Raw genomic sequence first — 26652 nt, forward strand, 5'->3', positions numbered from 1 at the left:
TCTCCATACCTCCTGTTACTCGTTTCTCTACCCCCCTTTTTTCCTTCATGCCAGTTCTCCATTGTAGCAGCAATATTTTCCATTCTTTCTTCTCTTTCCTTCTTAATATCTATTTTCTTGGTGTTCCTTTTGACTTTTGTGATCATTCTTTTCTGAATTATACTGCTGCAAAGTTGACGCAGCTATCCTGCAGGTAACCATGAAATAACTAATTAATATTCTTGCACATGGCTTCCTTCATTGACTGCCACTGCTGCAAAACTGGTGTGCCAGCTGTTATTTTGGACAATCTCGTGCTTCAAATATAAAGTCATCTGTCCGTCCTTATAATCAGTCTTCAGCCGCTGTCTTTGTCAACAGTCTATGCCAGCACAAAGAAATACAAACTGGCCGAGGCAGAAGGAGAATCACAGTTCTCATCGTGTCCGCGCAGCCTGTGTTGTTGCATTTTTGAAGCTGTACACATATGATTAGGCCACAATGTGCTTGACATGTGCTGACCTCCCAGACTTCAGTACAAGTATAAATCCTTCTTTATGTTTGCTTTATAGCCTCATTTTTCTTTTCTTTTCTTTTTTTTTTGTGGTTATGTGGCCTCTCTCTCTCTTTCATACCTTCCTTCATTTCTTTGTGGTCGTCTGTCCCTGCTCCCCGAGCCTTTAAGAATCTGAAGTATTTTATTTTTCCTTTAGCCTCAAATCAATTCCAGACGCCACCGTTTCCTGCCCCCCCACCTCTCTCTTTCTCTACCTCCCTTAGGGGCTATAGACCAAAACCACACACACACACACACACAGAGAGAGAGAAAGGGACTGAGAAAGACAGAGTGTGCATGAGGCATTGAGAGTCTCAGGTTTTGCTTGCCTTTCCGTAGCATAAATTCCTCAAAACTTCTTCCCTCCCCCATTTCTATTCCAGGAATTGTGTGTTTTTGTGTGTCTATTTTTATGATTGGACAGCATCTTTTCCAAGTGACTATTCCCCCTTTTTTTTCCCCTGTCCATGTTTGTCTTGGCACATCTGCTGTCACACTCATCTATCTTTTAAAGTCTCAGATTAAAAGGTGCAGCAACAGTGTCATGAATCTCTTGTGTGTGTCTGTGAACTTTGACCCTCTGCAGATGTTCTCGTTCATCTGCATTGTTTTTTAAGTACTTCATTCATTAATCAATTGTGGATGTATACACACACACACAAATGAGAAGACCGGATGATTGATTCTGGACATTTTAGTCTGGCTGTTTCTGACGATCACGAGCCATTTTCTAAAAAGAGAGTAATAAAAAGTAAAATGTGATAAACAAGAATAAAGGAAGCAAAAATAAAATAAGAACAAACATCACCACTACAGCACCATGTGATTATCCATATTCATTTTCCTTTCCTGAGTGTATTCTAAAAGTCTTCTGCAGTAATTACAGCATCAGTCTGACGCTGTAATGCAAAGCTATAATTGCTATGGTGGATCCTACTGGACTGTGACAGAAAAAAAGGAAAGAGGAAAAAGAGAGAAAGAGCAGGAGAAATAAAAAAAAAACACATTATGAACAACAGGAAAGGAGAAAGAGAAGGAAAGAGCGAGATAAAAAAGAAGAAGAATTCAAGTGCCGGTTAATTAAGGATGCCCTTCACCACCACATTCATAAGGTTCCTAATTCAAACATAGCTGTCTGTACAAGACCTTTGCACAGCATTGCCTCTTTCTTCTTCTTTTTTATTTTCACACTTTTAATTCTGGTGTTGGCCATTTTGGAGATTACTCATTATAATTAACATCGCTAATGTGGAGTTCGTCTTTCCAATTGTCAGTGAAAGGCCTAATAGTGACAAAGTTGAAGCCCATGAAGAAGGCATTCCCATGCAAACCAAGAGCCAATGAGCAGCAGACAGCAGGCTAATTGGGGCTGCATTGTTTTGCCTCAAGCTTAACTGCATCTCCCGTTGTTTTACTGTCTATTTCGGCTGTTCGTTTGGAAGAGAGCGGATTGGTTCGGTCATCAACTTGTTTTCAGGCCAGAGGATTTGCTTAAGAATTCAAAGGCCAAATCAGGAGCAGAACTGTGACGCACCCTGCTGAAACATTCACCCCGTTACTGACGTTGTTTATGTTTTCATTGTGTTTCACTGCAGTGAAATCCTAGTTTCTTCACCAAATTCATTGTCTGAGCTTTTTTATATAAGGAGGACGTTTTGAAAACAGTCTACATTTTCGTGAATACTACAATGAATTACTTTCTGTTAAAGGGGCTTCCTAAAGTTACCAAAACTACTAATAAGCTCTGTGAAAGTGTGTTTGAATAGAAACATTCTGACTGATGAAGGTGCACGAGTAACCACACAAAGACGAAGTATGCTCTCCATGTGGGAAATAATGGCTGTGTCTCACATTCGAGCCGAGTTTTGATGAATGCATGATATGAAATAATGAGTCGACTATCACAGTGATATAAAATAGTAAAGAAAACTGGCCTTACAATCTATTAAAAGGTACAAAACATGTTTGCCAAATGATTTTAAAAAGTTATCTCTGTCTCATTAGGAGAAAGAATTTGCTCTGATTGCACATAATTTACTGCATATCATTTCCATACAAATCAGTGTGATTCTCTCAAAGCACTTTATTTGGTAAAAATAAACAGAATAATTTAGCTCTGCGTGTGAACAATGGCAGAGTTAATTAGGTGCTAGCTGGCTGAATGCAACAAATGGAAGTTTGTGCGTGCTGTCAGCACACTGTTTGTCTTCTCCATTAACAGCTTTCTTTATTTAGCGTTTTTCAAATTAACATAACACGCCACAACTTTTTTGTTGTGCCACTAGCAATATCAGAGAAATTACTGGCTGCTAATTTCTTTCTCCAGATTGTTACTGTAATAATTACTTTTTTCATTTCACATATGGATCAGTATCAAAATAAGAAATAAACTGAAAAATGATAAAACGAGGAGAGAAGAGGACGCATTGGAAGCCACACCTTCTACGGAGGACAGAGACTGACTAAAGCGTTATCTGTTCCTGTAGCTGAACTGTCCGTACATGCAATACGTATTCAGCTGTTTTCCTGAAATCAATTACCTGTTTCCTGCTCTCCGAGGCCCAAAAGCACATCATTTACCAACTGTGCTTACTCCTCCCAAGCTAAGTGAGTCCATATTCACTCACGATGACTCTGCCCCTTCCACACAAGGGGCATCAGTTTCCTTGTGGGAGATGCTTTTGCTCTGCTTCATACATGAAACTGATCCTCTTCAGACAGTTCTCTCCATCAAAAACCTATCAAAGCTCTGTGTCACAAAGCGCATTACCTTTAGAAAGATGGGTAACCGCTGACTGATGCTCGTCCCTATCAAACCTACTGGTGATGTATGGCTACACGTTTTTCTCTGTGCCACGTGCCTCTAACTGTGCCACTGTCAGAGTCAGTGTTATGGTCGGTGATTATGAAGCCATGTGCCTTTGACTGGGCTTTGTTCTGTGCACCACTGATTCCAGGGGGAAAAAAAAACAGAGAGAGAGAGAGAGAGAAAGTACACCAGATCAAATCTAAATTGGTTTACTTTGATTTCTTTATCTTTCACGCTCTTCACCCCATCATCTTCCCCATCATTTCTGTCTGAAATCATGAGAAAGCATAATAAACGACATAATCCTAAACTGCATAATCATTAGATTGCACGATAAATACATTTCCATGTTCTGGATATAAAACAGCAGAACATTTAGAACTTCATTCCTTTTCATGTAAAACAATACTAATGAGGTTGATTAGACATAATAGTACATGCTACAAGAAAGTGTGTGTGTGTGTGTTTGCGTGAGTGTGTGTCTGAAAACAGCAGACGTGGGGTCTTGTGGGTGGTAATTAGCACTTGAATTTCACTAATGGCTTAACAGGAATCAGCAACCTCTACACACACGCGCTCACTCACAAATTCATACCGCACCTAACAGACACAGATATGCACGCACACATACGCACACCCGACTAACTGTGCAGTAACTGCGGGTCTGTGTCTGTGCGTGAGTCTGTTGGTGTTGCTAGCCTCTCATTAATACCTATTTTCGTGAATGCTGAGAAAGCGTTGCAGCTCTTTCTTTATAATCGCTTCACCACACACACACACACGAGCGCATACACACACACACACAGGCCTATTAGTTCCTCTAATTGAAAGGCAATTAAGCCTCAGGTTTCGTGGTGTGAGCTAAACGCTGGGTGTCTGTTTTCAGCACCACTCTGTTTTTAAGCTTTTAACAGACCACAAAGAGCCGGCCTCCGAAACGAGACACTGAAAGTGAACTTTAATACACTGACTCTGTGCCTGTCTGTACATCTTTCGGTCATTGAGCTTTCCGTGTCCCTCACTGACTCCTCAGTCTGTCACTCTTCAGTCTTTGGTTTTCTTTTAACCATATTTCCGTAATGGTAACTACACTTCATTACGACGATTACTCCCCAAGCCTGTATTTTCTGGTGGAAATCTTGGTTGTTTCCTAATTTTTTTCAGAATCGAATGCGTTTGCTTCAAACCATCAGATGGAAACAAACAGTTTAAGGTCAGATCTTTGCAACATCTCAAGTTTGTGTTCACTTTTACACGGTCGGACTGAAACAAGGCCACTCCATTTTTATTTCTGTTGGTTGTCTTTCTTTCTTTCATCCCTCCTTCCTCTCGCTCCCTGCCTGGTTCACTTCATCCATCTCTCTCCTTGCAGAACATGTCACTTGAAGAAACTCGACATTTTAAAAGAAGGGGGGGGGGTAAGTACAGTCCACAGCTTTGCATCTACAGCAGAGTAGCTTGGGGATTTGTTTTCAAGAGTAGGAGTGGATTTCTACAGTAACAGAAAATCTCATTTTAAACCTCGCATGACCCCCTTTCTCATCCCAGCATAAACAGAGAAGGAAAAATATCACATCTGGTTCAAATACTGTTTGGGGTTATAGAGGGTCCAGCGGTTGGAGGCGCTCTCGTGTGAGTGAACAGTTACAGGTTTGATCCTGGCAAAAGCCAATCACTGTGTGTTTGTGGCGTCCTTGAGTGCATCTCCTCAGGCGAGAACTTAAACACACACTTGTAGCTTAGTACGCTTTTAGATCAGAATATAATACCATATCATACAAAAACGCAAATCTAATACTAGTAAAAGCTAAAGTTTATTACCGTTGCTATGATTTGAAAACAGCTTTGTTGGGTTTTTTTTTTCTTGCTCTTATTATTTCATTGCCTCAAATAAATTCAGGTTCAAAATGAGGGTACAACCCACAGTTCTCAGCTGTGCCGCCATCTTGGTTCATGTCAGAACAGACTCACCACCATGCCAAATGACACCAATGTGGCAGGAACAAACGATGATACAGTGGCTGTGAGAACACAGAAGGGACAAATGTCGCCTTCAGGCTGCGCTGTGGGAACAAACAACACATTCTACATCCATTCCTGTTCATGTTGGCCAGTTAGCTAATTCAGACATAATCCTTTAGCTTCATGGCTGGAGGACAGTTGATGTTCACTGTGGTCAGCTCAGAGGAGGACCAGCAAACTTGCCAATTGTGTGTCAGCATCTGAACTGTGTCATGGCACTCATGAGGTGTTAAAACTCTGATCATAAATCGTCATTATCAAAAATCCATTATCATTATAAGTGAAAACTCTCCTTTGAGCCACACCAGCCCCAAACAACTCCAGACAAAGTCAGATGATAAATTCTTAAACACCGGGGGTTTTGCTCTGTAGATGCATGTGTGGGAGATTTGGGATCAGGTCTGGTTTTTACGAACAGACCACGTTTGAAAGGCCTTGTCCAGTGTGAAAAGAAAAACCACAGCACAAGGAAGAATTTACAACAAATATTGCCCCTACCTCCCCTCCTTTTCCTTTAATTCTCACATTTATGGATTATTCCGTTCGTAAACATTGTTCATACAAGGTACGGTGAGATCACTGTTTGCCTACACATCACTGACACAGGCAGTAGGAGACGGACGGGGGGGCGTATGAAAAGACACACACAGCCAGCTACAGACTCACACACAGTGTGCCGAGGCAGGCAAGGATATATATATATATATATATATATATATCACATTTGTACGTGAATGAATCACCTTTATTACTGCTGACCCCTAGAGAGAGAAGGAGAGCAAGAAAGTCTGAAGAGAGGGAAAAAAACATAGGGTCAAGTCTTTTTTATTTTCTTCTGAATAGTTTCCAGGCATTTTCCAGTGTTATCTTAATGGCTGCTGTTGGAGGTTTGGCTCATGATGGAGAAAGAGAGAAATTGAGGCACAGTCAATACAGAGACACCGACAGAGGGAGCGCTTGGAAAGAGAAGGAGGGAGAGATAGAGAGAGGCAGAGACCGAGTGGGAGTGACAGAAAGAGAAAGAGAGGAAAACAGTCTCCCACATGTCTCCGATAGAGACAAAAACTTTTGTGAGAACCATATCCCCAGAATAATCAAGTCGGTTCAGCTTACTTTGACTCTTACAAACACTAAATAAATCTGTTCTAAATCAAATTATATCATTGGCAACATAAATATAAAATAATCTCCTACTCTAAAATATGTTATTTTATTTTTATTTTTTTCTACCTTTGGGCTACTTTGTCTCTTCCATACCACCTCCATTCGTTTCTGGAGGACTCTCAGGACGTGGAGCATTCTTACACAGCCTGTATGACACTCTGGTCGCAGGGCTGAAGTTGTCCTTGCCTTCCTCACCACTTTCTCAGCCTCACCCTATCTTTGAGGGCTGTCATCCAGCTGGTGGACTGATTCTCTGCTCCTGTCTCTGGTGTGTGTGGTTTTCAGGTGGTCTTCAAGGTCCCTCTTTGACATTTTAAGTGATCTGGTTTTTTTCTTGTGTGTCCTGGTAGAAAGATGTATGTGCCTCTCTTTTTCATGTGTTGAATTCTGAGGTTTTCTGCCAGTGTTGAAATCTGTTATATGTTTTTGTAGGAGGTTGAGATACACACTGTCCTCCAGTGATGCCTTCCTCCACTGTTTCTTCAAGGCCCCTCTCTCCCTAACAAGGCGTTCAATTTCATGTTGCCTTCTAAACTGTAGAGGGGGTGTAAAGGCACTATAAAAAAAATAGAAACTGAAAAATTTCTCCATGCATTCACAGTTGGAGAAATACTCGTATGTGCTTTGTTTCAGTTCTGGAGATAATCACTGTGATTATCATGAGACACAGCCAGAGAGAGAGGAAGAAAGAGAGCATGACAAAAAAAAAAAGAAAAAAAGAAATGAATTTTCTATTAAACCTCGCTTTAACTACTCAAACTATCTTTCGCTGCCATCAACATCAAAAAAACGACCCCTTGAATTCTCTCAAGAACAAAATCTGAACAGACTTCTTAACTATGAGTTTGTCCTGCTCGTCACTTTACTCAAAACAGGAAAGGAAATGGAAAAAATCACATATAAATACATACATATAAATACACATGGTGTGATTGGTCAGTTAGTGAACATGTATCAGCCAGCGGGGCATGTCATGCTGCATTTTTTTTATTTTTTAACCCTACTGCTTTGACCTCTGTGTGACGCAGGCACAGTGTGTGTCTAGCTGCCCTCTCATGTTAGCCAATGAATCACAGTAGTCTAGTCCAACACTTGAGTCATGTATTCACAGCAATGCTACGAGCCCAGGGGAACGGCATGCACATGCACATGCACACACACACACACACACACACACACACACACACACACACACACACACACACACACACACACACACACACACACACACACACACACACACACACACACACACACACACACACGTTTGCTGTTCACTAGTCTAATGTGACTCTTGAGTCATGTATTCAGACAGAGGAAGTGGTCTGGCCAAAAGGCATGCTGGCCTTAGGGAGTCATTATCACTGTTTCTGTGTCGCGTTTTTCTCTCTCTCTAACTGTGCAGCTCCCTGAAACAAAATATATATATATATATATATATATATATATATATATCAGCCACACATCATCCACACATGCTTATGCTGATTTTAAAAACTACAAAACTCACCAAATGTGTCTCCTCCGAGTGTAAACAGAAACTGAGTGGATTTTCTAGCTTTTGCTTTATTTGAATTTGACAGCAGGGTTATTTCATTGTCATCAAGCGAGTCACACGTTATCATATTCACAGTCACACTGTTTTTCAGAGCAGTCACTCTGTACACGGCTATCAATCAGTTTTATTATTGTTGTTTTCTATGTGTTGGACTTGACACATATCTGACAGCTTTCTGAGACAAACGGCACGTGACCAGTGGCAGAGTATGAGGACGTTGGTGAAAGCAATTTATTTTGGACTTGTTTTATTTTTACTTGTTAAATAAACCTGACACTTAATTTGACACATAAATGACAGTTTGAGAGCCTGATAATAAGTTCGGCATAGCACATGTCAGCTCCATGCACAACAAGTGCACACCAGAGTTTATAATTGTTTTGGTGGTGTTGTTTGTTAATTATCAAAAGTTTTAGCAGATTGTCTGTTCAAATTCACAAATGATTTCACAAGTGCAAGTGCCGACCTCCACGAACAGATATTCCTGAGTTTATGCACAGACAAAAACAGCTCTTTGCACAAGTTAGTAGTGTCTCATATTTAGTTTTAAGTCCATGAAGTTTTTGATAAAAACTGACAAATTAATTAAAATTTTCCTCACATTATTATGTCTTTCTCTCCCTTTCTCCCTCCTTTTCACTCCTCTGTTTCAGTTTTCACTGTTCCAGCTTTTTTCCACTGATTTCTCCTCAGTCCTTCATTTTTTCTCTCATGGTAATTTTTCAGTTTAGTCCCAGATATGTTGCATCAAGCCGCCATCTTGCTGTAGCGGTGGCAAGGATGAAAACGCTTTGAGGCTTACACAAATAAATGATAGACAGGCACACACGCACACACCCACACACAGATACACAAAGAGCTATGCACACCCATCAGAGAACTCAAGGATAATTAGCCAGATGATGAGCCGTTATGGGATTAACTGTCAACACTTCCTGGTTGGCTGATCATGTGGTCAACAGGAGCCAATGAGTCCTGAAGGAATCTTCTCATCCACCGAGCCACTGATTATTAAACATGCATGTATACACACACAGAGAGAAGTACACAACATGTATTCATATGGTCCATGCAAAGAAACTTACTGTCCTGAGACTGAATTCATCCAAAGACTGCATTGCTCGTCACGTCCCTGTTTTCTCTTCACATTTTTAAGTTACTGTTTAAAACCGTACCAGATCAGAAACAAACAACCAACCTGGCACTTGCTGGTACTAAAAGCTGACAGCAGGAGCTGAGCCTGCCTGCTCTGTTCTGTTGAAACAGTAAAATTAGATGTTTAGAAACGCAACAGAGCAGAGCTTATGACCTCCCATACGGCTGCTGGAGGCCTAATCATCTTCAGTCCTCAATTCACTGGATCTTGACATCATTTGATTCATTCCTTCCCTGCGCTCATCAAATTTATTTTACTACAAGCTCATATGCCAAGACTTTTCATTAAAATTGCACTTAAGGCATTTCATTGACATTCATCTAGAGTTTCGTGCTGTGAGCAGACAGTTTCTTGCTTCACAGTTCAAGACTGTTGACGGACGCATTGGATTTTGTACGGATCAAATTTAGTCTTTTTCCTGCTGATTCATTCACTGCAGAGGCAAAGATGCCTGAATCATCGCCTGTACACTGATCAGTGCGCTGTTTAACAGATCAAACTGATACTGACACTGAAACTGTAAAGAGGATAAATCATGTACTTAATTCTGCCTTTAATGACTTTAATATGTTTTCAGATTTGCTTTACATTGCTTCCTTTGCATTTGAAAAGGCTGTAAACAGAGTAATACAATGACCCAGTGTTGTACATGAGCTGTACCTCTCCACACTGAATCAGTCTGCGTCTAATTGAATTAAAGCTAATGAGTTTACAGACAGCATTGTCTGGGTAATTAGTACAATGTCCTAATCAAGACAACAAGCATTTAAGAAGTCAGATCTCCAAATGCAGTCAATTAACATTACCCTCTACAGGAATTGAAGATTACTAAACTGTACTAAACGGTTTTTTTTGCCATCAGTGTTAAATTAATCACTTTTATAAGAATTAATTTGTTTGAAAGCAAAGGTTTTATTAATCTGAATGTAAAATTGCTCAACTGCACCGTTTTTTTAAGCTGGATTTGTATTGTTTTAAAGGTTATTGATCAAGCTGCTTTCTTCTCTGCTTTCTTTTTTTAGGCTCTGTGATTGGAGGAGAGAGGGAGTGAACAAACTGTGTGAGAGAGAAAAAGAACAAACACAAGAAGGAGAAGAAAGGAAGTAACGTGAAAGTTGGTGATGAGTATCCACAGCAACAGGCCCCATCTGAGCTAATGAACTAGAGATTCATCAACAACATTTCATTAGAAAAGCAGGATATCACCTCAGTGGGAGCAGAGCTCCACTGAGAGGAACCAGAAAGTAGGGGGCAGAGTGAAGTGCACGGCTGCTCAGGTTGGACAAGATGGCAGTGCTGATGATGAAGCGGCAGGGCCTCGGACTGCTGAGGGCGCTCCTGGTGTTGGTGGGAGTTTCTGCGCTTTGTAGCGTCGCATTAGGAACCGGGAGAGAAAATGCTTCCTTGGATCAAAGAAGCCACAGACACAGACATCCAGGTGGGACTGAAGAAACAATGCTCCTCATAATCTGGCTTTAACACGTGTCATGTTGTAAGATGTTATTCTGCATCTAACTGGATCATACTTCATGACAACTGCAACCCTTTTTCTTCTCGTTGTTTTATTTTTACTTATCAGTTAATTCATTTGAATAATAACTGAAAGACATCCTTCACTTACAGATGTTCAAACATGTCTGCTGCTCAGTACTACCACAGCCTGCTCTTGTTAGCCACTGAGCAGCTGTACTGCAACACACAGAGGTTAAGTGCCTCCCCACCTAAAGAACTACTTGTTGAAGCGTGTGTCGTTCCCACCTCCCACCCACAGTTTCTCAGCTGGGATATGAACCAGTGATCCATGATTCAAAAGTGGGCCTCTCTGTTCAGGAGGTTACTGCCTCCCACCCACTTTTGAGTTCAGTCTATTGAAAATATTCTCAGAAAATCAGCTGCAGTTATGGTGATAGTTCACTCACTCAACACAGAGTGACCTAAATAAGCCTTTTTTATTTTGCCTCTAACAATTTAAAAAATTTGAATGAAAGCCCACAATAAATGTGTTGGAGACTTAAACTGGTTCAACGGAAAAATGTACTGATGTTTGCTTCTGCACTCGTAGGTCATTTGTCGATGCGCAAACACAGGCAGAGGGCGGGGAAGGAAGGCCAGGTACTCCACAGGTCCAAACGAGGATGGGTCTGGAATCAGTTCTTTGTCATTGAGGAGTACACTGGTCCTGACCCAGTCCTGGTGGGCAGGGTGAGTATAATAGTTTGAGTTAATAAAGCATTCCTCCATCAGCTCCTCCTCCTCCTCCTCGCTTCTCTTGAGTCAAACCGAATCAATACCTGAAGAACAGTCTAAAATCTGAGTGGCTCTTTTAATTACCAGCCGCACTGCGCTCCAGCGACAGTCATGGCTGGGGCACGGAGGGTGACGGCAAATGACTAACTCCAATAGGATCTGAATGTGCTTTTCTCATTTATCAAGTAGAGGGAGAAAGAGAGAGGTCATGTTCACATTCAGGGGTGAAGATGATTGGTGGTGCTCCTCGACAACAACAACATCACTCACACCGAGGAGCAGCTTTCATAACAAACAACAAATGATGTTTACAATACATCATATTTTATTGTCTAGGGGGTTGTAAGGGAAGACCACGAGTTTAATTGAATGTTGAGCATTCTTCTTTTTTTTTTTATGACAACGTTTTAAATCTCTTACTTATTAGTGTTTGCCCGTCTCATACAGCATATCAACTAGCCTTTCCATCTTAGTATTTCAGCTCCTTTCATTTGAATTGAGGAATAAAAGCTTCATGTTAGATCTGCCAACCAGGCAACCTGTCTCACAGTGCAATCACCAATCTGTCTCATTTATTCTTCCAACTCCACAACATCTGAAATCCAGATGTCCTCCCCTTGCATGCATCTCTGTCTTATTTTCCCCTCTGGTTTGCCTCCCTCTCCTCTTGTTTTTTGTCTCTTTAGCTCCACTCAGACGTAGACTCAGGCGATGGCAACATCAAGTATATCCTTTCTGGCGAAGGTGCGGGAACGATCTTTGTTATTGATGACAAGACAGGCAACATCCACGCCACGAAAACCCTGGACCGCGAGGAGCAGGCCCAGTACACTTTAACAGCCCAGGCAGTGGCCAGAGACACTAATAAGCCCCTGGAGCCTCCATCAGAGTTCATAGTGAAAGTTCAGGACATCAACGATAATCCTCCGGAGTTTCTACATGGGCCGTACTATGCCAGGGTGCCTGAGATGTCTAATGTCGGTGAGTATTTAAAAAAAAAAAAAAGTAATGGGAAGAGGAGGGGTGGTCAAGTATTGGTGCTGGGGAAAAGGGAGAGACTTGGGTTGAAGACTGCTGATGAGTAGATTTAATTTTTGATTAATACAACGGGATAGTGACAGTGTAGTAGAAGATGAGGACACTTAATTTAAAAACATCTAAACTGAGAATTCAGCAGTAATTAGGACCAAACATCTGAAAACGTCTCCTTCAGCTGAAAGTGACCGGCACATTTGTTTTGTTTCCGCATATAAACTGATAATAACAGTGATTCAGAAGAGATAGTGAAATGCCGTCTTTGTTTGGTACAGAGGAGATGCGTCCACTCCACTCTATCTTGAGTGACATTTGTTAATGAAGTCACTGATGGAGTTGGTGTTGTTTGTCTGCTAAACAGCCTTTTTCATACATTATTAATTATCACTGAAATCTGAACACAGGAAGTGTGACGGATAAGTGGATATCAGGCAGTGCCATTATCTGATTCAGCTCCTAAAAAAAAAAAAAAAAAAAAAAAAAAAAGGTTTCTTTTTTTTTTTTTTTCCTCCTTTCATTTCTTACATCTACATAAAAGGGAAAATTGTGCTCAACCAAAAGCAGGAGCAGGGAAATATTTAGCAGTAGGCTGGCACAGGCAAGAGCTCATACCATGTCCTTAGAGTCTCCTTACTTAGAGCTTCTAATCTTGATAGATTTTCTTCCCAAGTGTTATGCAGTGTTGGACAGCACCTCGACCCCTCATGGTTGACCTGAAATGAACCACACTGGCAGTTGTTCTGCCTGAAAGCCAGAAAAATCCCTTCACTGAATAGACTGGGCTTCCAAAGAAAAAAATTCAAAAAGGACCTGTGAATGATTTTTTTTTCCCCCACACACACACACACACACATCCGCCTCTTAAGATAAAACCTGAATACAGAGGTCTGGTGGGGAGGGGCCACCGGCTGCCATCAGCCTCAACGACAGAAGTGGAACAGAAAGAAAAGCTGTAATTTGACTAACTGGGTCCATGTTCCCTCATGGATGCCAGAACTGGAACAGATAGAGAAGGCCTTCTTTTTCAAATTAACATTCTTAGTCATTTATCCTGTACACTTAAGGTAGCTGCCACACTGAGACCAGGGCTGAATCAAACTTGATTACAGTTATATACACAGTGGAACCGACAACAATACTCTGTTATTGATGTGATACGCCTAAAAAGCACAGCCAATCCTATCCAGCTGCGAAGACAGCACCAGTAGTTTTAGCATTCACATTTTTTATATTTAATCAAAACCTTTTTTTTTTTGCCAAATACTAGCAGGAGTACAAAGTTCATATCTGAGTCTCGCTGTGCCTTTCTTCAGAGACTGTCCTACTGGTTGCTTTGCATGAAAGTGGAGGTTCTAACCACATTTCATCTGTGCAAAGAAAAAGAGGGAGTAAGATGCAAAAGCCTCTGACTCTGATCGTCTGATGGTCGAGCACCTGAAATCATGTGTGTTTAGAGAGAACTGAAGGACACACTGACTAAATCTTTAGAGTTTACATGGTTGAGATATTTTACGCATTTTGATTCTAGCAACAAATAGAATAGAAATACTTAGAATAGAAATACTTTATTCATCCCAAGTTGGGAAATTTCACAAATACCATGCTATGCTGTTCTGTTTTATTCATTGCTTGTTGGTATTGAACAAAATGTAAAACCTCATAAAACATTCAAAACCCTGCTATAAATAGAATGAAACTGCAGCTGTAGCATCCACTGCCTGCAGGTGGTGCAAATGTTGGGTGGTGTAAGATGCCATTACTTGCAGTGTCTATAAGAGGCAACGATATGACAGGGTGCAGAGTGAAGATGAACAGAAAGAGAGAGGTTAGAGTGGAGGAGGAGGAGAGAGAAACTGATTTAGAGGGACTGAGAGTCCATGGAAAGAGAGAGGTCAGGACATGGAGAGGGAGAGAGATTTGGGCAGAGTAAATCTGGCTAATCAAACCAGTGTTGGGTATTTGACTGGCTCAAATCCATAGCTCACATTTCTAATTGGTTTGGAGATTACCAGCTTTTCATGCTGTCACACGCGCACACACACACATATGCACACACACTTGGCATAATATGACAGCAGAAAGCCTCAACTCCCCGACACTGCAGCTCAACATCTGGAGAAAGACAGAGGGAGATGATGGAGAGAGAGTGGCAGTGATGTGTGTATATCTGCAGGTCTAAACTGCTGCTGATGTTACTTTTCTCTCACAGAGGTGTTGCAGGTTTCGCAGCTGTAGAACTGGTCTGAACAGAACCACACGGCAGGGTGTGAGTTAGTTTTACGAGTTGTGTCACATCCGAAAAGGGAAAATTTAACAATTATGCAAAGTTAATAAAATGCATTTCACACTTGTGCAGATTTAATTTATTTGACCTATTTGCTCAGCTTAACTGTGTCAAGTTCAGTTAAACGAGATTTACTGGAAGGAAATTGCTGTTGTCGGGTGAAAACACCACATCTTCAAAACGTCAATTTTTGGGGACGAAGATAAACTGCCTTGTTTTTTGAGTTTGACAACCATGCATTTCTCACATCCAACGGGTTCTGAAAGGGTTTCATGATTCCAAGGGCTGTAGAACTCTGTCAATGCATGGAGGGAATATAATGTATTTAAAAAATGAAAATCACTAAAATTGTGGAGTGGATGTTTCCACCCAACCATGATGAAATGTAGAGAAATAATAGTGGAGACCAATCCCACAGGAGCAATTCAGCTGCATACTGAGAGAAGGGAGAGTGTTGTTCATTCCTTTTTTCCATCCACCGGATGCAAGCAGGTGCATCGGCACACAATCTACGACAAGCTCGTTTGTCAAACCATTCTTGAACCGGATCACTGAGGTTGCGTCGTCCCCTGACTCGTCTGTCACGTCTGTGTCTCTGTCCTGCAGGTACGTCGGTGATGCAGGTGACAGCTACAGATGCTGACGACCCCACCTACGGAAACAGCGCCAGGCTGGTGTACAGCATACTGCAAGGACAACCGTATTTCTCTGTGGAGCCTCAGACAGGTGAGGCTGAAAACAGAACGCTGCCCTGGGTCTACATCCATCTACGCCACATCCATCTAAGTAGAGGCTTAAAGCCCCTGATGTGAGGGACAGGCTTACAAGATTATTCTAATGCATGTTCACTGACCAACATCCTGCAAACAGGAACGATAAAATCACATGTGCAGCAAGTACGTCCACACTTTGGTAAGCAGCGGCATCCGGTGGAAACTACACCACCAGGCAAACTGCTTCTAGCTGAGACCAGACTCAAAATCTTTACGCAACATTTTTACCCTCTGCTATTCTTAATATAAAAAAGCTAAGTACTCACTGCTGCGGGGATCAAGTAACAGCAAGTCCTTTTCCTCTGAAATTGGTGAGGAAAAGAAGGCACTGACGTAAAAAAGAGGTCCCCAGAGGACATTCAGCCTGGTCTCTGCAGAGCCCAGGCCTAATATTTGGGTTTGCATTAAAAGAAGAAATTAGATGTCAAGAGAGAGGTTAGGGCAGACACAGAGCTGTGCTGGGTCAGACAGAGTGGAGAGTGAAGAAGAACAGAAAGAGAGAGATTAGAGTAGAGAAGGAGAGAGAAACTGGTTTAGAGAGAGCGAGTCCATGGAACGAGAGAGGTTAGGGCATGGAGAGGGAGAGAGATTTGGGCAGAGTAAATCTGGCTAATCAAACCAGTGTTGGGTATTTGACTGGCTCAAATCCATAGCTCACATTTCTAATTGGTATGGAGATTACCAGCTTTTCATGCTGTCACACACACACACACACATGCATGCACACACACACTTGGCATAATATGACAGTAGAAAGCCTCAACTCCCCGACACTACAGCGAGACATCTGGAGAGAGAAAGAGAGAGATAGAAAGAGAGTGTCGGGTGATGAATTAAACAGAAAGAAAAGATTACTGGGGCTTGAAATGGAGGAAAATAATACTTAACACATGTTTAACTAAAGTTCTTATTTATGCGAGCGATGATGTGTTTTCTTCCAAAATGAAATATCTTGAAGTAAGTGACACCTGGTCACAGGAAAACAAATCGCATCGTGAGTTTTTGGGAACAAAATGTCACCTGAGCATTAATTTGGTGTTCAAATCTGTCCATTCAGGTATAATTCGCACTGCTTTGCCAAACATGGACCGTGAGGCACGCCAGGAGTATGACGTCGTCATCCAGGCCAAAGACATGGGTGGTCACATGGGCGGGCTGTCGGGGACCACTGAGGTTAAAATCACACTCACAGATGTGAACGACAACCCTCCAAAGTTCCCACAGAGTGAGTACAAACACCTGCTGTATCAAAGTCAAGTCTTCATTCTGAAGAATCTTTACTTTCTTCTATGAACGAATATAAAAACCACACATGACAATCGTCATCACTGATGAACAAATGTTGGTTTCCTGTTTGAACCGTGAGACTTCAAGACACAATCAACAGGATGGAACTGAACATTATTATCTATGACAAACATGTCATCACATCATCAATGATTTGCGCCCCTGTATTTGCTTTCGTCGACTTCCACTCTCGCTCTATGACGCACTCAATCTGTGTCTACTCTCTTTTTCCCTGTCTTCCCCACTTAAGTTTCTTTCTGCCCCGTTTTTTTTGTTTTGTTTTGTTCTTCGTCATTCTCCCCTTCCTCCCCTCCTGTAGCTCTGAGCAGAGGGTCTCCTGGCAGAGATTCAGCAGAGTAGCTGCAGGAATGGATGGAGAGAAGAAGGGAGGAGAAAAGAAGAGATGAGGCCTTAGGATTTAGCCTGTGGAGAAGCTGAATAGGCAAGAAAAGAGAGGGACATGAACAGAAGCAGCGAGGGAGAAAATATAAAAGACAGGGAGACGCAGAGAGAAAGAGACTGTCAAAACCATCTCTCCAGGTCCTGTGTCTTCTGACTGTGTATCAGCATCTTGCAATGTAAAGCAAAAATCTGATTCTGTAGGTCACGACACACTGACATTTTGAGGGAATTCACAAGGAGAGCTTCGTGAACAATGACCAATGCCAGTGCTCAAATGGAAAGGAAAGTATTTTCTCTAACAGAAAGAAGTACCTAATGAAGTGACCACTGAGCGTATGTTAAAGCCAAGTTAGCTGAGCCTAAAACTGTTAAGATACTGATGGATAAAAACAAGGGGTCAGAGGAATTTCTTCAAGTCTTATTTGCTTTGTTGCTCTGGTTTACATAAGTTAACGCTGATACGATGATGTGAGAAATGTGGTTGTTGTGAGGAGTCAGTGATGACGGGTTCTCTATCCACAGGCCATCCTTCTGTTCCCATTTCCAAAGTGCATGTTAAATATTTTCAAAATAAGATCACAGTGACAGAAATCAGGTTTTACAACCAAACACTATCAGACTTTAGTGTTAACAAAGTACCTCCTTGCATTATGTCTAAATATCATCTGTGCATCACTGGCAGTTCACATCTGTGATACGAGGCAACACACCAAATAGCAATATGTTGTGGTAGCAGGTACCCTTGTTTAAAAAAAAAAAAAGTAGTAGCAGTAGAAGCGGTACAAACGCCTGCAAGTAAAGTCTCCCAGATGGTGTGAATGAGGACAGTGATTACTTATTTAGTAGTTGGGCAGAGTGAGAAAGAGGAGAGAGAAAAAAATGGGAAATGAGATAAGCAAGTCAAAAAAGAAAAACAGAGCCAAAGCAAGAGGCAGAAAAAAAAAAGACAAAAACAAAACAGATTCAAAGAGAGAAAAACCGTGAAAAAGATAAAAACAGACAGATAAAGATATACGGCACAGCGTGACTCCTTCTCATGTGTTCCAGCAGCTTTTTAGTTTCCATTCAAGCTGTTGTGTTTCTTTCTTTCACTCGTAGGCTCGATCTCTCTGTATCTGTTCCTCACAGACGTTCTGTCCCCGTAATTTTCTCCCTTTCACCTCATTATCAAGCATCTTTCGTTTACCACCACAAAAATCTTCAAGAACTTCGAAAAACAAAGGCAAACAACAAGCGATTGTTCTTCAACGCCCCCCCCCCCCCCCCCCCCCCCCAACTTTAGTCTTTATTAGACTTAAGACTAAAATGACAGAAATGTTTTTATTAAATACTGTTAATATATGTCAGCCACAGTCATTCACGGCAAGCTCTCTCTCTTGTTGCTCTCTTCTTGTTTAAACATTAACAATGTAGAACAAAACAGATCATAAAAGACATTTAAAGCTGTTAAACATATTTTGTTGATATGTGCCAGCTTTTGTTTAAATAGAACATTTACGTCCAGTGTCTTTTATGACCACCGTTACAGAGCTCTCTATTTTCATCCCCAAAAAGCAAACAAGGATCTATCGATAAAAACTCCTTAGCATTGCCAGAAAAGATGATCACCGTTCAAAAATGTTTCAGCGTCACTGGGGGAAAAATAAATTTATCTTCCAACTTTTATTTGAAGTTTGTTTTGACAAGTTTACACAAAAATATTAATAATACTGTGAGGAAAATGTGTTAAAACCCAGCCAACTCGTGTGTTAGTAATGTATACAGTAACGACAGAATATCTCAATATTCAAAAGTAATGGCACATCCTCAGACTTCTCTTTACAGTAAGTGGACATGATTCGCTGTAATTAGAAAATTAGCCCTTCATGCCTGCTGCTTTTAGGTTCAGGGACTTTCACATCCTGAATCATGAGAACATCAACACCAAAACGAGCAAGTGTAGAAGAGTTTTTTTGGACACGCAAATTATATTTTTGGCATCTGCGTAGTCACGACGACGCCTGCATGTGTCTAACCAAATTTTTTTTTTTCCTCCAACAAAAACATGCTCTTCAAACATGTTTTGTGTGATCAAAGTGGAGTACTGGCAGACGTTTCCTTTAGGAACCACTTTAGTGCTGTTTACCACAAAACCAGACTCAGAGCTGACGTCCACACCCACCACAGTATATGTAACACACATCACAGAGAAACATTAGCTCCATGAATAAACAACTCTCCAGTTAACTTTAAATTATCAATACATTCACCACATTCAATATTAAAAGCTTATTCTATACTGTCTATAGGATAACACATAAATGTCGCAGTAGCAGTAATAAATTACACAGTAATTTAAGGCATTACTGTTCTAATTTCTGTAATTACATAAGCTACATTTATGTGCACTTACTTTACTTACTTACTTACTTACTTACTTACTTACATCAGACATATGACTGAAAACAAACACTGATCACTGACAAACTAAAACATGTCTTTTTCTTTTTTCTTTAAAAAAAAAAATAAGTATGAACATTAACAAGTGCATATTTTCAGCAAAGACCTCACTGAAACTCACATTTCCTTTCACACTGCTCCCTGAATGTAAATGTACATTTCCTGTATGTGCTGTGCTTCATTTAAGGCTGTAGCCAGGTGTGCCAGCCTGCCTGTGTGTTCTGTCATACAATGTTTAACTCAGCTGCCAGGAGCCATTGAAGTTAAGCTACTTAGGAAAAGCAAGAATAGAATGACAGGAGAAGAGAGGGAGGAAAGGGGCACAGGGAGGGCAGGGATGAAATGAGCTTTTAGCCAGAATAGGCAGGCAGGAGACGGGGAGAAAGAGGAGCAGGAGACGAAAGATAGGCATGAGAGAAATGGGGCGGAGATGGGGAGGAGAGGTGAGGATGAATGGTGAGATTTGGAAGGATGGAGTGGAAAGGGGAGACGCAAATGAAAGATGACGGGGGAGGGAGCCAACAATATGGAGAGGAGTTTAAAAAGCACGGACAGAGATGAAGAGGAAAGATGGAGGGGAGGCATTTTGTGAGGATCGATACACATATGTTAGAAAAATAGTAGAGGGCTTGAGGGTGGCAGGTGGGATTTGGGCTGGATGGATCGAGTCCTGTGAATCACTCTCCTCTTCCACTAGTATTTGCTCAGAAAACACGTGACCAAAGGAATTTCATGATTCACAGGATTGCTACACCTGGACAAGTAGGATAAACATGCTAATGGTGTACAACCCATAAAATGATGAGTCCACCCTGAAATGCCTGAATCATCACATAGTAGGAGGAGGGGAGGATGGTGGAGGGAGGGACTGGGGATAGACAGACAAGAATGTGGAGCTGTGGAGAAGACGCAGGAGGAGGAAGTACGAAAGAAAGGACAGATTTGGAAAAAGAGTAGAAATCGTATGACGGACAGAGGAAAGACGAGGACAGATAAAAAGGGAGATGAAAGAAAGTGAGGAGAAAAGGTTTAGTGAGGAGAGAGATGATGGGTGGAAAGAGTATATGAAACAGGGAGAAGGATAAAAGAGGAGAGAGAGCAGACATATGGTCCTACCGTTCTCATTCTACAAGCCAGGTGTCTACTCCCTCAGACACACACCTGACACTATAGGGGATATTAATATCCTTTGGGCCATACGAGACAGATGGTATAGTTCACGTTAATCCCTCTCTGCCCTCCAAAAATGACCCTGCCTCACATAGTAAACACAGTGGCAGCCAGCCAGGAATTCTCTAAACACTCTCTGAAGAGTGCTGAATACCAAAGCAAGCTGTGACCAGAATTTGACGCTAAAAATCACCAAGCAGCTAACAAAGTAAATTTTCTGCCTTTATTTTTCTCCCAGGTGTGTACCCCATGTCTGTAATAGAGGATAAGGTGCCAGGAGAGGAGGTGGGCCGTCTTAAGGCTAAAGACCCTGACCTTGGAGACAACGGCCTGGTGAACTACCGCTTAATAGACGGAGATGGAATGAGCATGTTTGAACTGACCACTGACTCAGAGACCAGAGAGGCTGTTATTAAACTGAAGAAGGTAAGAAAAGAAAGAAAGAAAGAAAGAGAGCTATGAACTTAATCCTCCAATATTTGACACAACGTTGACTTAAAGTATGCTATCATGTGGTTTGGTGAACAGGTAGTGTGCAGTGGGATTTTAGAGCTTTTTTATTAAAAATAGTAACCTGCTGCAGGCAAAAACAACGCAACCAGACTAGCAAGAATGGACCAAAACAGCAAAGTTATGTGCCGGACAGCTAAACAGAGAGCTGTCACTCACTATAAAGCGAAAGTATAGAGAACATTCAATTAGTTGCCGGTTTCTGGTAAAGAACACTGGTCCAAAGTACTGTTAGCTGATAGAGACTGCTTCTACAGCTAGCTCTTATGGAAAATATGCGTGCGTCATCTGCCACTTTTTTCAGTTTGCCAGCACAGAAATGTAGTTGAGAAGGCACTTTTTCTATGGACAAAGCAGTTTGGTGTGAGCCTCAGCCAGCCCACACTTAAGTCTGTGTCCATGTTTGTGAGTTAATGTAAGAAAGAAAGAAAAAAAAAAGGAAATGGAGCAGTAAGGAAAGTGGGTAAAAGCGCCAGAAAGGCTTTGCTGTGTTCCCTTCCCTGACGACTCTCACAGTTTCTTATTGTGTTTGATAGGAACACTGACTTTCATGTGTGTATGTGTGAATGATAGCGCATTAACTTTCATGCTTCCCTAGGCCAGAGAGCTCATCTTCTGCACTGTGACTGTAACCCACACGGGCACACGTACATGCACGCACGCACACACTACAGCTTTCAGTGATCCAGCTCAGCACACACAATTACTTTCCCTCACTCACTCTCACTCTCTGTGTCTCTCTAATGCAAGCAAACACACACTCAGTCTCTTATTCTCTCCAATACACTGTCAGCCCCTCCATCTCAAACATACACGGCGCTGTGTCACACTCGCACACAGACACACACACACACACACACTGTTGTATGTGTGACTGCAGGTCAGGATTATGAGCTGAATCTTCCAGTGAGCTGTGGGAGCCTGCTTTTGCCTCCCGGGGCGTCCGACCTCTGAGTCTCTCAGTTAAAAAATAATAGCATTTATAGTCGAGCTATCATTGTGTGTGTGTGTGTGGGGGGGGGGGGGATAAGAATGAAATGTACACCAAAATCAGTCTTTGAGAAGGCTCTTTTTTTTTTTGGCTATCCTAGATATTAAAAGAGGACATTTTGGAAAAGTGTTTTAGGCTTGTCAGACATTCAACCCACATAATTGCACAGAGGTGATCACTTTTTTTTCCCCCCAAATTTCCAAACCATATCCTCATTTCAGTGAAAGACTTGGCATTCAAATATGTAATTATGTGCTTAAAAGTATGATGGCATTTGTGGCAAGTTGCAGTTGCAAGTTCCTGTCCAGACGGCAATGACGTTGCTCAGGAGTGCAGCCGGCCTTAACCTACAGCTCGTTTTTAGTGATGTGGTGGGAAAATCTCCGTCTGAATCAATCGATACAACTCATGCTTTTTCTCACAAGAGTCTGCATGAGCAATTCCTTTGGAGCTCGGTACTGGAGAATGGCATTAAGTGCCAGAGTTAGGGGCTCTCTTCCTACTGGTGTCACTGGGACTCAGCAGGGAAATGAGTGAATGATAATGAGTAACACTCCCTCTCCTCTCTGGACGACTACAGTTTGTGAGCCCTGGAGCAAGGCACTTAGATTAGGCATCATCCAACAACTGAAAACTACGTGGTTTTGCTGGCCAGCTCTCAGGTGGAAATCTGGGGGAATTTAATCAGATCTAAAGAAGAATTGAAATACAAATTGGCCCCACTTTCCGTATTTCCCACGTCCCTGTGTAAAAACAAACCCAAAAAAAGCACACAACTGTTAAAATGTGTAGGTTTTTAAGGAGGATCCTTCAAAGACCTTAGAATCCACTGACTAAATGCACTTTTGAGTAAAACACAACAACTCAATCAAAGTAATGAGAGAAACTGGTTATACTCAAGTGTGTGTGCACGCTGTACCCCAGTTACAGGCAGAAAACTGTGCTTGAGAAATGTTAAATGTCTGTGTAAACATCTTATGCTCAACTCAATATAGCTAAAACTAGCCAGGACTGTGACCTCATTGTGAAAACAGTCTGGCACACACACACACACACACACACACACACACACACACACACACACACACACACACACACACACACACACACATACACACACCTGAATACATGCAAGCACTGCTAGATGAAGTCATATATACATCCTGACTTTCAGTTCCACTTTAGTCTCTCTGAAAACCAGTGACAGTAAGAGATGAACTGTAAAATCTCAAGAATCTCAAGTTTCTCAATTCAGTGAAATCAATTGATCTTTCATTATTAATTCACTTTAATGAACTTGAAATAACTTTTTCACAGTGTGAAGTCATAAGGAAGTATAATTTGATGCTGATTTGAAGACGTGTGTGTGTGTGTGTGTGTGTGTGTTCATGTGTGTAAGGCCACTGATTGATACCAGGAGCTATCACATAATAATCCTTCATCACAGATCCCTGCGTCTCTTGGAATAATAACTTAATAGTCTGATGCTGATTTGAAGTGTGTGTGCGCAGACAATAAGACATGCTGACAGCATGCAACCCCACTTTGGCTCCACTCAATCTGATTACAGCATCTCTTCTCAGATGTGTGTCTGTGCATGTGTCTGCGTGTGTATGTGATTATTGTGTCTTAATGCCTCTCTGGGGAAATCAACACCTTTTGCCCCCTGAAGGCAGTGCCACACAAAAGCCAAACATGCACTACATATACATACACACATACACACACACACACACACACACATACGGACTCACCTAAACACACTTTCAAATCATCATCGAGAGTAGCCTCCTCTAATCTCTATTCTCTCGCTCTCCTTCTCACAAACACACACTCAAGCACGCACACGGACACGCACGCACACACACATACAGGGATGAGCTTTAATCAGCTATTCTCTTTCAACTGTGTCCTGACGAAAGCAGTCCACAGAATATTAAGGAGCTGTGTGTGTGTGTGTGTGTGTGTGTGTGTGTGTGTGTGTGTGAGAGAGAGAGGGAGGGAGGGAGGAAGGGGTAAGGCATTATTGTGAATATTATTATCTCACACTGATTACACAAAGAGGGAGAGAATGAACAGAGTAGATCTATAGACTGAGAGATGGAGGGGGAGAGAGAGAGAGAGAGACCCAGAGACAGAGGGAGCGTAACGAAAAAGGGAAACTGAAAGAACTGGGTCACATCTATCCTATTAGCATTGTACCTGTCATCAACACGTGAAACGCCTGCACTGACACCACCCGCTCTGATGCTGCTGTGGCTGAATGAGAGTGGAACAATCCATTGAGAGAGGAAACGTCACTGTAGCATTGAGTCATTTGATTGAAAACTGAATCTGATAAATTAAAAAGCTCCTGCAAGATGTTTTCAGAACCTGCAGACGATGGAAACTGGCATCCAGCAGAAGCAAACTGTGATATAATATTCTGGCCCCCATCTTGGTCTTTACCCTTTCACTGCTGTAATTATTGGGTTCAGAATCTTTTATGGAAAATAAGCAGGGTTGCCCACCTCCAATTAGGGCTGTCACAATTACTGCAATATTGCAGTCCCATACTATTGACAAGCCAACAGCAGGGCAACCTACCGGCTACCGCCGCAACTGCTATGTTCATGTTTTCTTCTGTTCTTCATGAGGCCAGGCACTTCTTGTTTAACACTTTATTGCATGTGTATTGAATATTAATCCCCTTAGGTTGCCCCCAGTTGTCAATGACTGCAAAAGCACTTGTCTGATAGTTTAAGATTTCTTTATCAGATTTATTGAGGGACTTCCTTTAAAACACTGTCAGACAAATGCATTCTTCAGAAACAAAACCACCCGCAAAGATAGCGATCTAAACGCTGTGCGTGATGTGGTGCTTTGCCTTATGGCACCTGTGAAAACATCGACGCTTGCTCTAAAACTGTGTCATCTAAAAAGCAACACTATACCTTATAAAAGACTTAAAATAAAGCTTATTTATAGAGCACTAAAATCAGGATAAATTAAGTAATTTAAATGGTTCTGACACCACACATGCGCTGTTGAACCACTCTAAATCACCACAGGGGAAATTTCTTCACTGTGACAGCCCTACCTTCAATGAAACATTTTTATCATGCAAAATCACATCCACCATCAGCCCCCGTCCGTAATATTTGGTATTGGTAGTCTCAGTGACCATCTTAATCACTGGTAACACCTGGTAAATCTTGTGTCAACCTCATAAATCTGTAGTAGTTTCACGCTGCTTTTAGAACACTTCACACAAGGCTTATGAGCCGTCTCTCCTCCCACTGGGATTTCATTAAGTGATGGTAGCCTGGAGATGAAAAGATTAAGCTTGCTCCTGGGATTTTGCCAGTTCAACATCTCTATACCAGCTAGAAAAATAGTGGTGGGGGAAAGTGGTTATTATCTGGGTTAATAATACAGCAATGATACCCAAAAGAGTGTTGTTTACTGTGATTATGGCGGCCGATGAGCACAAGTGGCAGCCAGGTGCTGTTGGCAATGCACAAGTCCTCATAAGTCCATCTCGTGGGGATTACAGCTGTTCTACAATGGCTGCCAAACACCTTTGTTGACTTAAAAGTTATCCCTGCAGCACGATACACTCAGCCCATAAGAAAAGAAGTCCAGAAAAGAGAAGATTCATAATACACCACCAAGCTGAGACTATTTGGTTGAGGGTCATCTCTTTGTAATTGCTGTGCCACTTTGTTTTGACTGAATGTAAATGTAATACGAAGGAAACGTGGTATTTCCGGTTTTTGCACTTAGCAGCGTATTTCAAAGCAAACACTCAAGTCAATTCAATATCAAGGCTATTACAAGTCAAAGGGTTTTCTCCAAATATAAAATAAGTGAATAGCTCAGTTCAAGATTAGTGAATTGAATCTCATGGTTTTACTCTATGATACTGAAAATCCATGCCAGGGATTTGTAAGGAATTAGAATCCATATACAAAAAAGAAAAGAAAAGGCCAGTGTGACTGTTGTTCTTAGGATCAGGGACTTAAAAGTCACCACCTTGTGACGCAAAGCGCTCTCTACTCCCCTTTATCACGCGGTGTCCCAAACTCCCACACCTAATTCTGGCTCATTAAAAACAGACAAGTTCTGTTTTCATCTGATGATGACAATAGCCAAACAGAAACACCCAAATTATGCATTCTGGTCCCATTTCATATCATGTAATATCATGCAATACACACTATCTAGAAATTAAAGTCGTTTTTTTGGGGGTGTACTCCTGGTTTTGTTGGTCGGTAGCAAAGGTAATAGA

General features: G+C 41.6%; 1 protein-coding gene across 2 annotated transcripts in view; it reads left to right on the forward strand.

Annotated features, from left to right (window-relative positions):
* The window catches only part of cdh11 (cadherin 11, type 2, OB-cadherin (osteoblast)), a 79368-nt gene that overhangs the window by 42839 nt on the left and 9877 nt on the right, over positions 1–26652 (forward strand). For both annotated transcript variants that reach the window (XM_041049162.1, XM_041049163.1), the window contains exons 3-8: positions 10267–10682; positions 11307–11446; positions 12178–12472; positions 15417–15536; positions 16641–16808; positions 21120–21307. In XM_041049162.1, the coding sequence (XP_040905096.1) occupies positions 10532–10682; positions 11307–11446; positions 12178–12472; positions 15417–15536; positions 16641–16808; positions 21120–21307 (1062 nt within the window). In that variant the 5' untranslated portion in view covers positions 10267–10531. The remainder of the gene's footprint in view (positions 1–10266; positions 10683–11306; positions 11447–12177; positions 12473–15416; positions 15537–16640; positions 16809–21119; positions 21308–26652) is intronic.

Source organism: Toxotes jaculatrix, chromosome 11 (assembly GCF_017976425.1).
Source record: "Toxotes jaculatrix isolate fToxJac2 chromosome 11, fToxJac2.pri, whole genome shotgun sequence".
Lineage (NCBI taxonomy): Eukaryota > Metazoa > Chordata > Actinopteri > Toxotidae > Toxotes > Toxotes jaculatrix.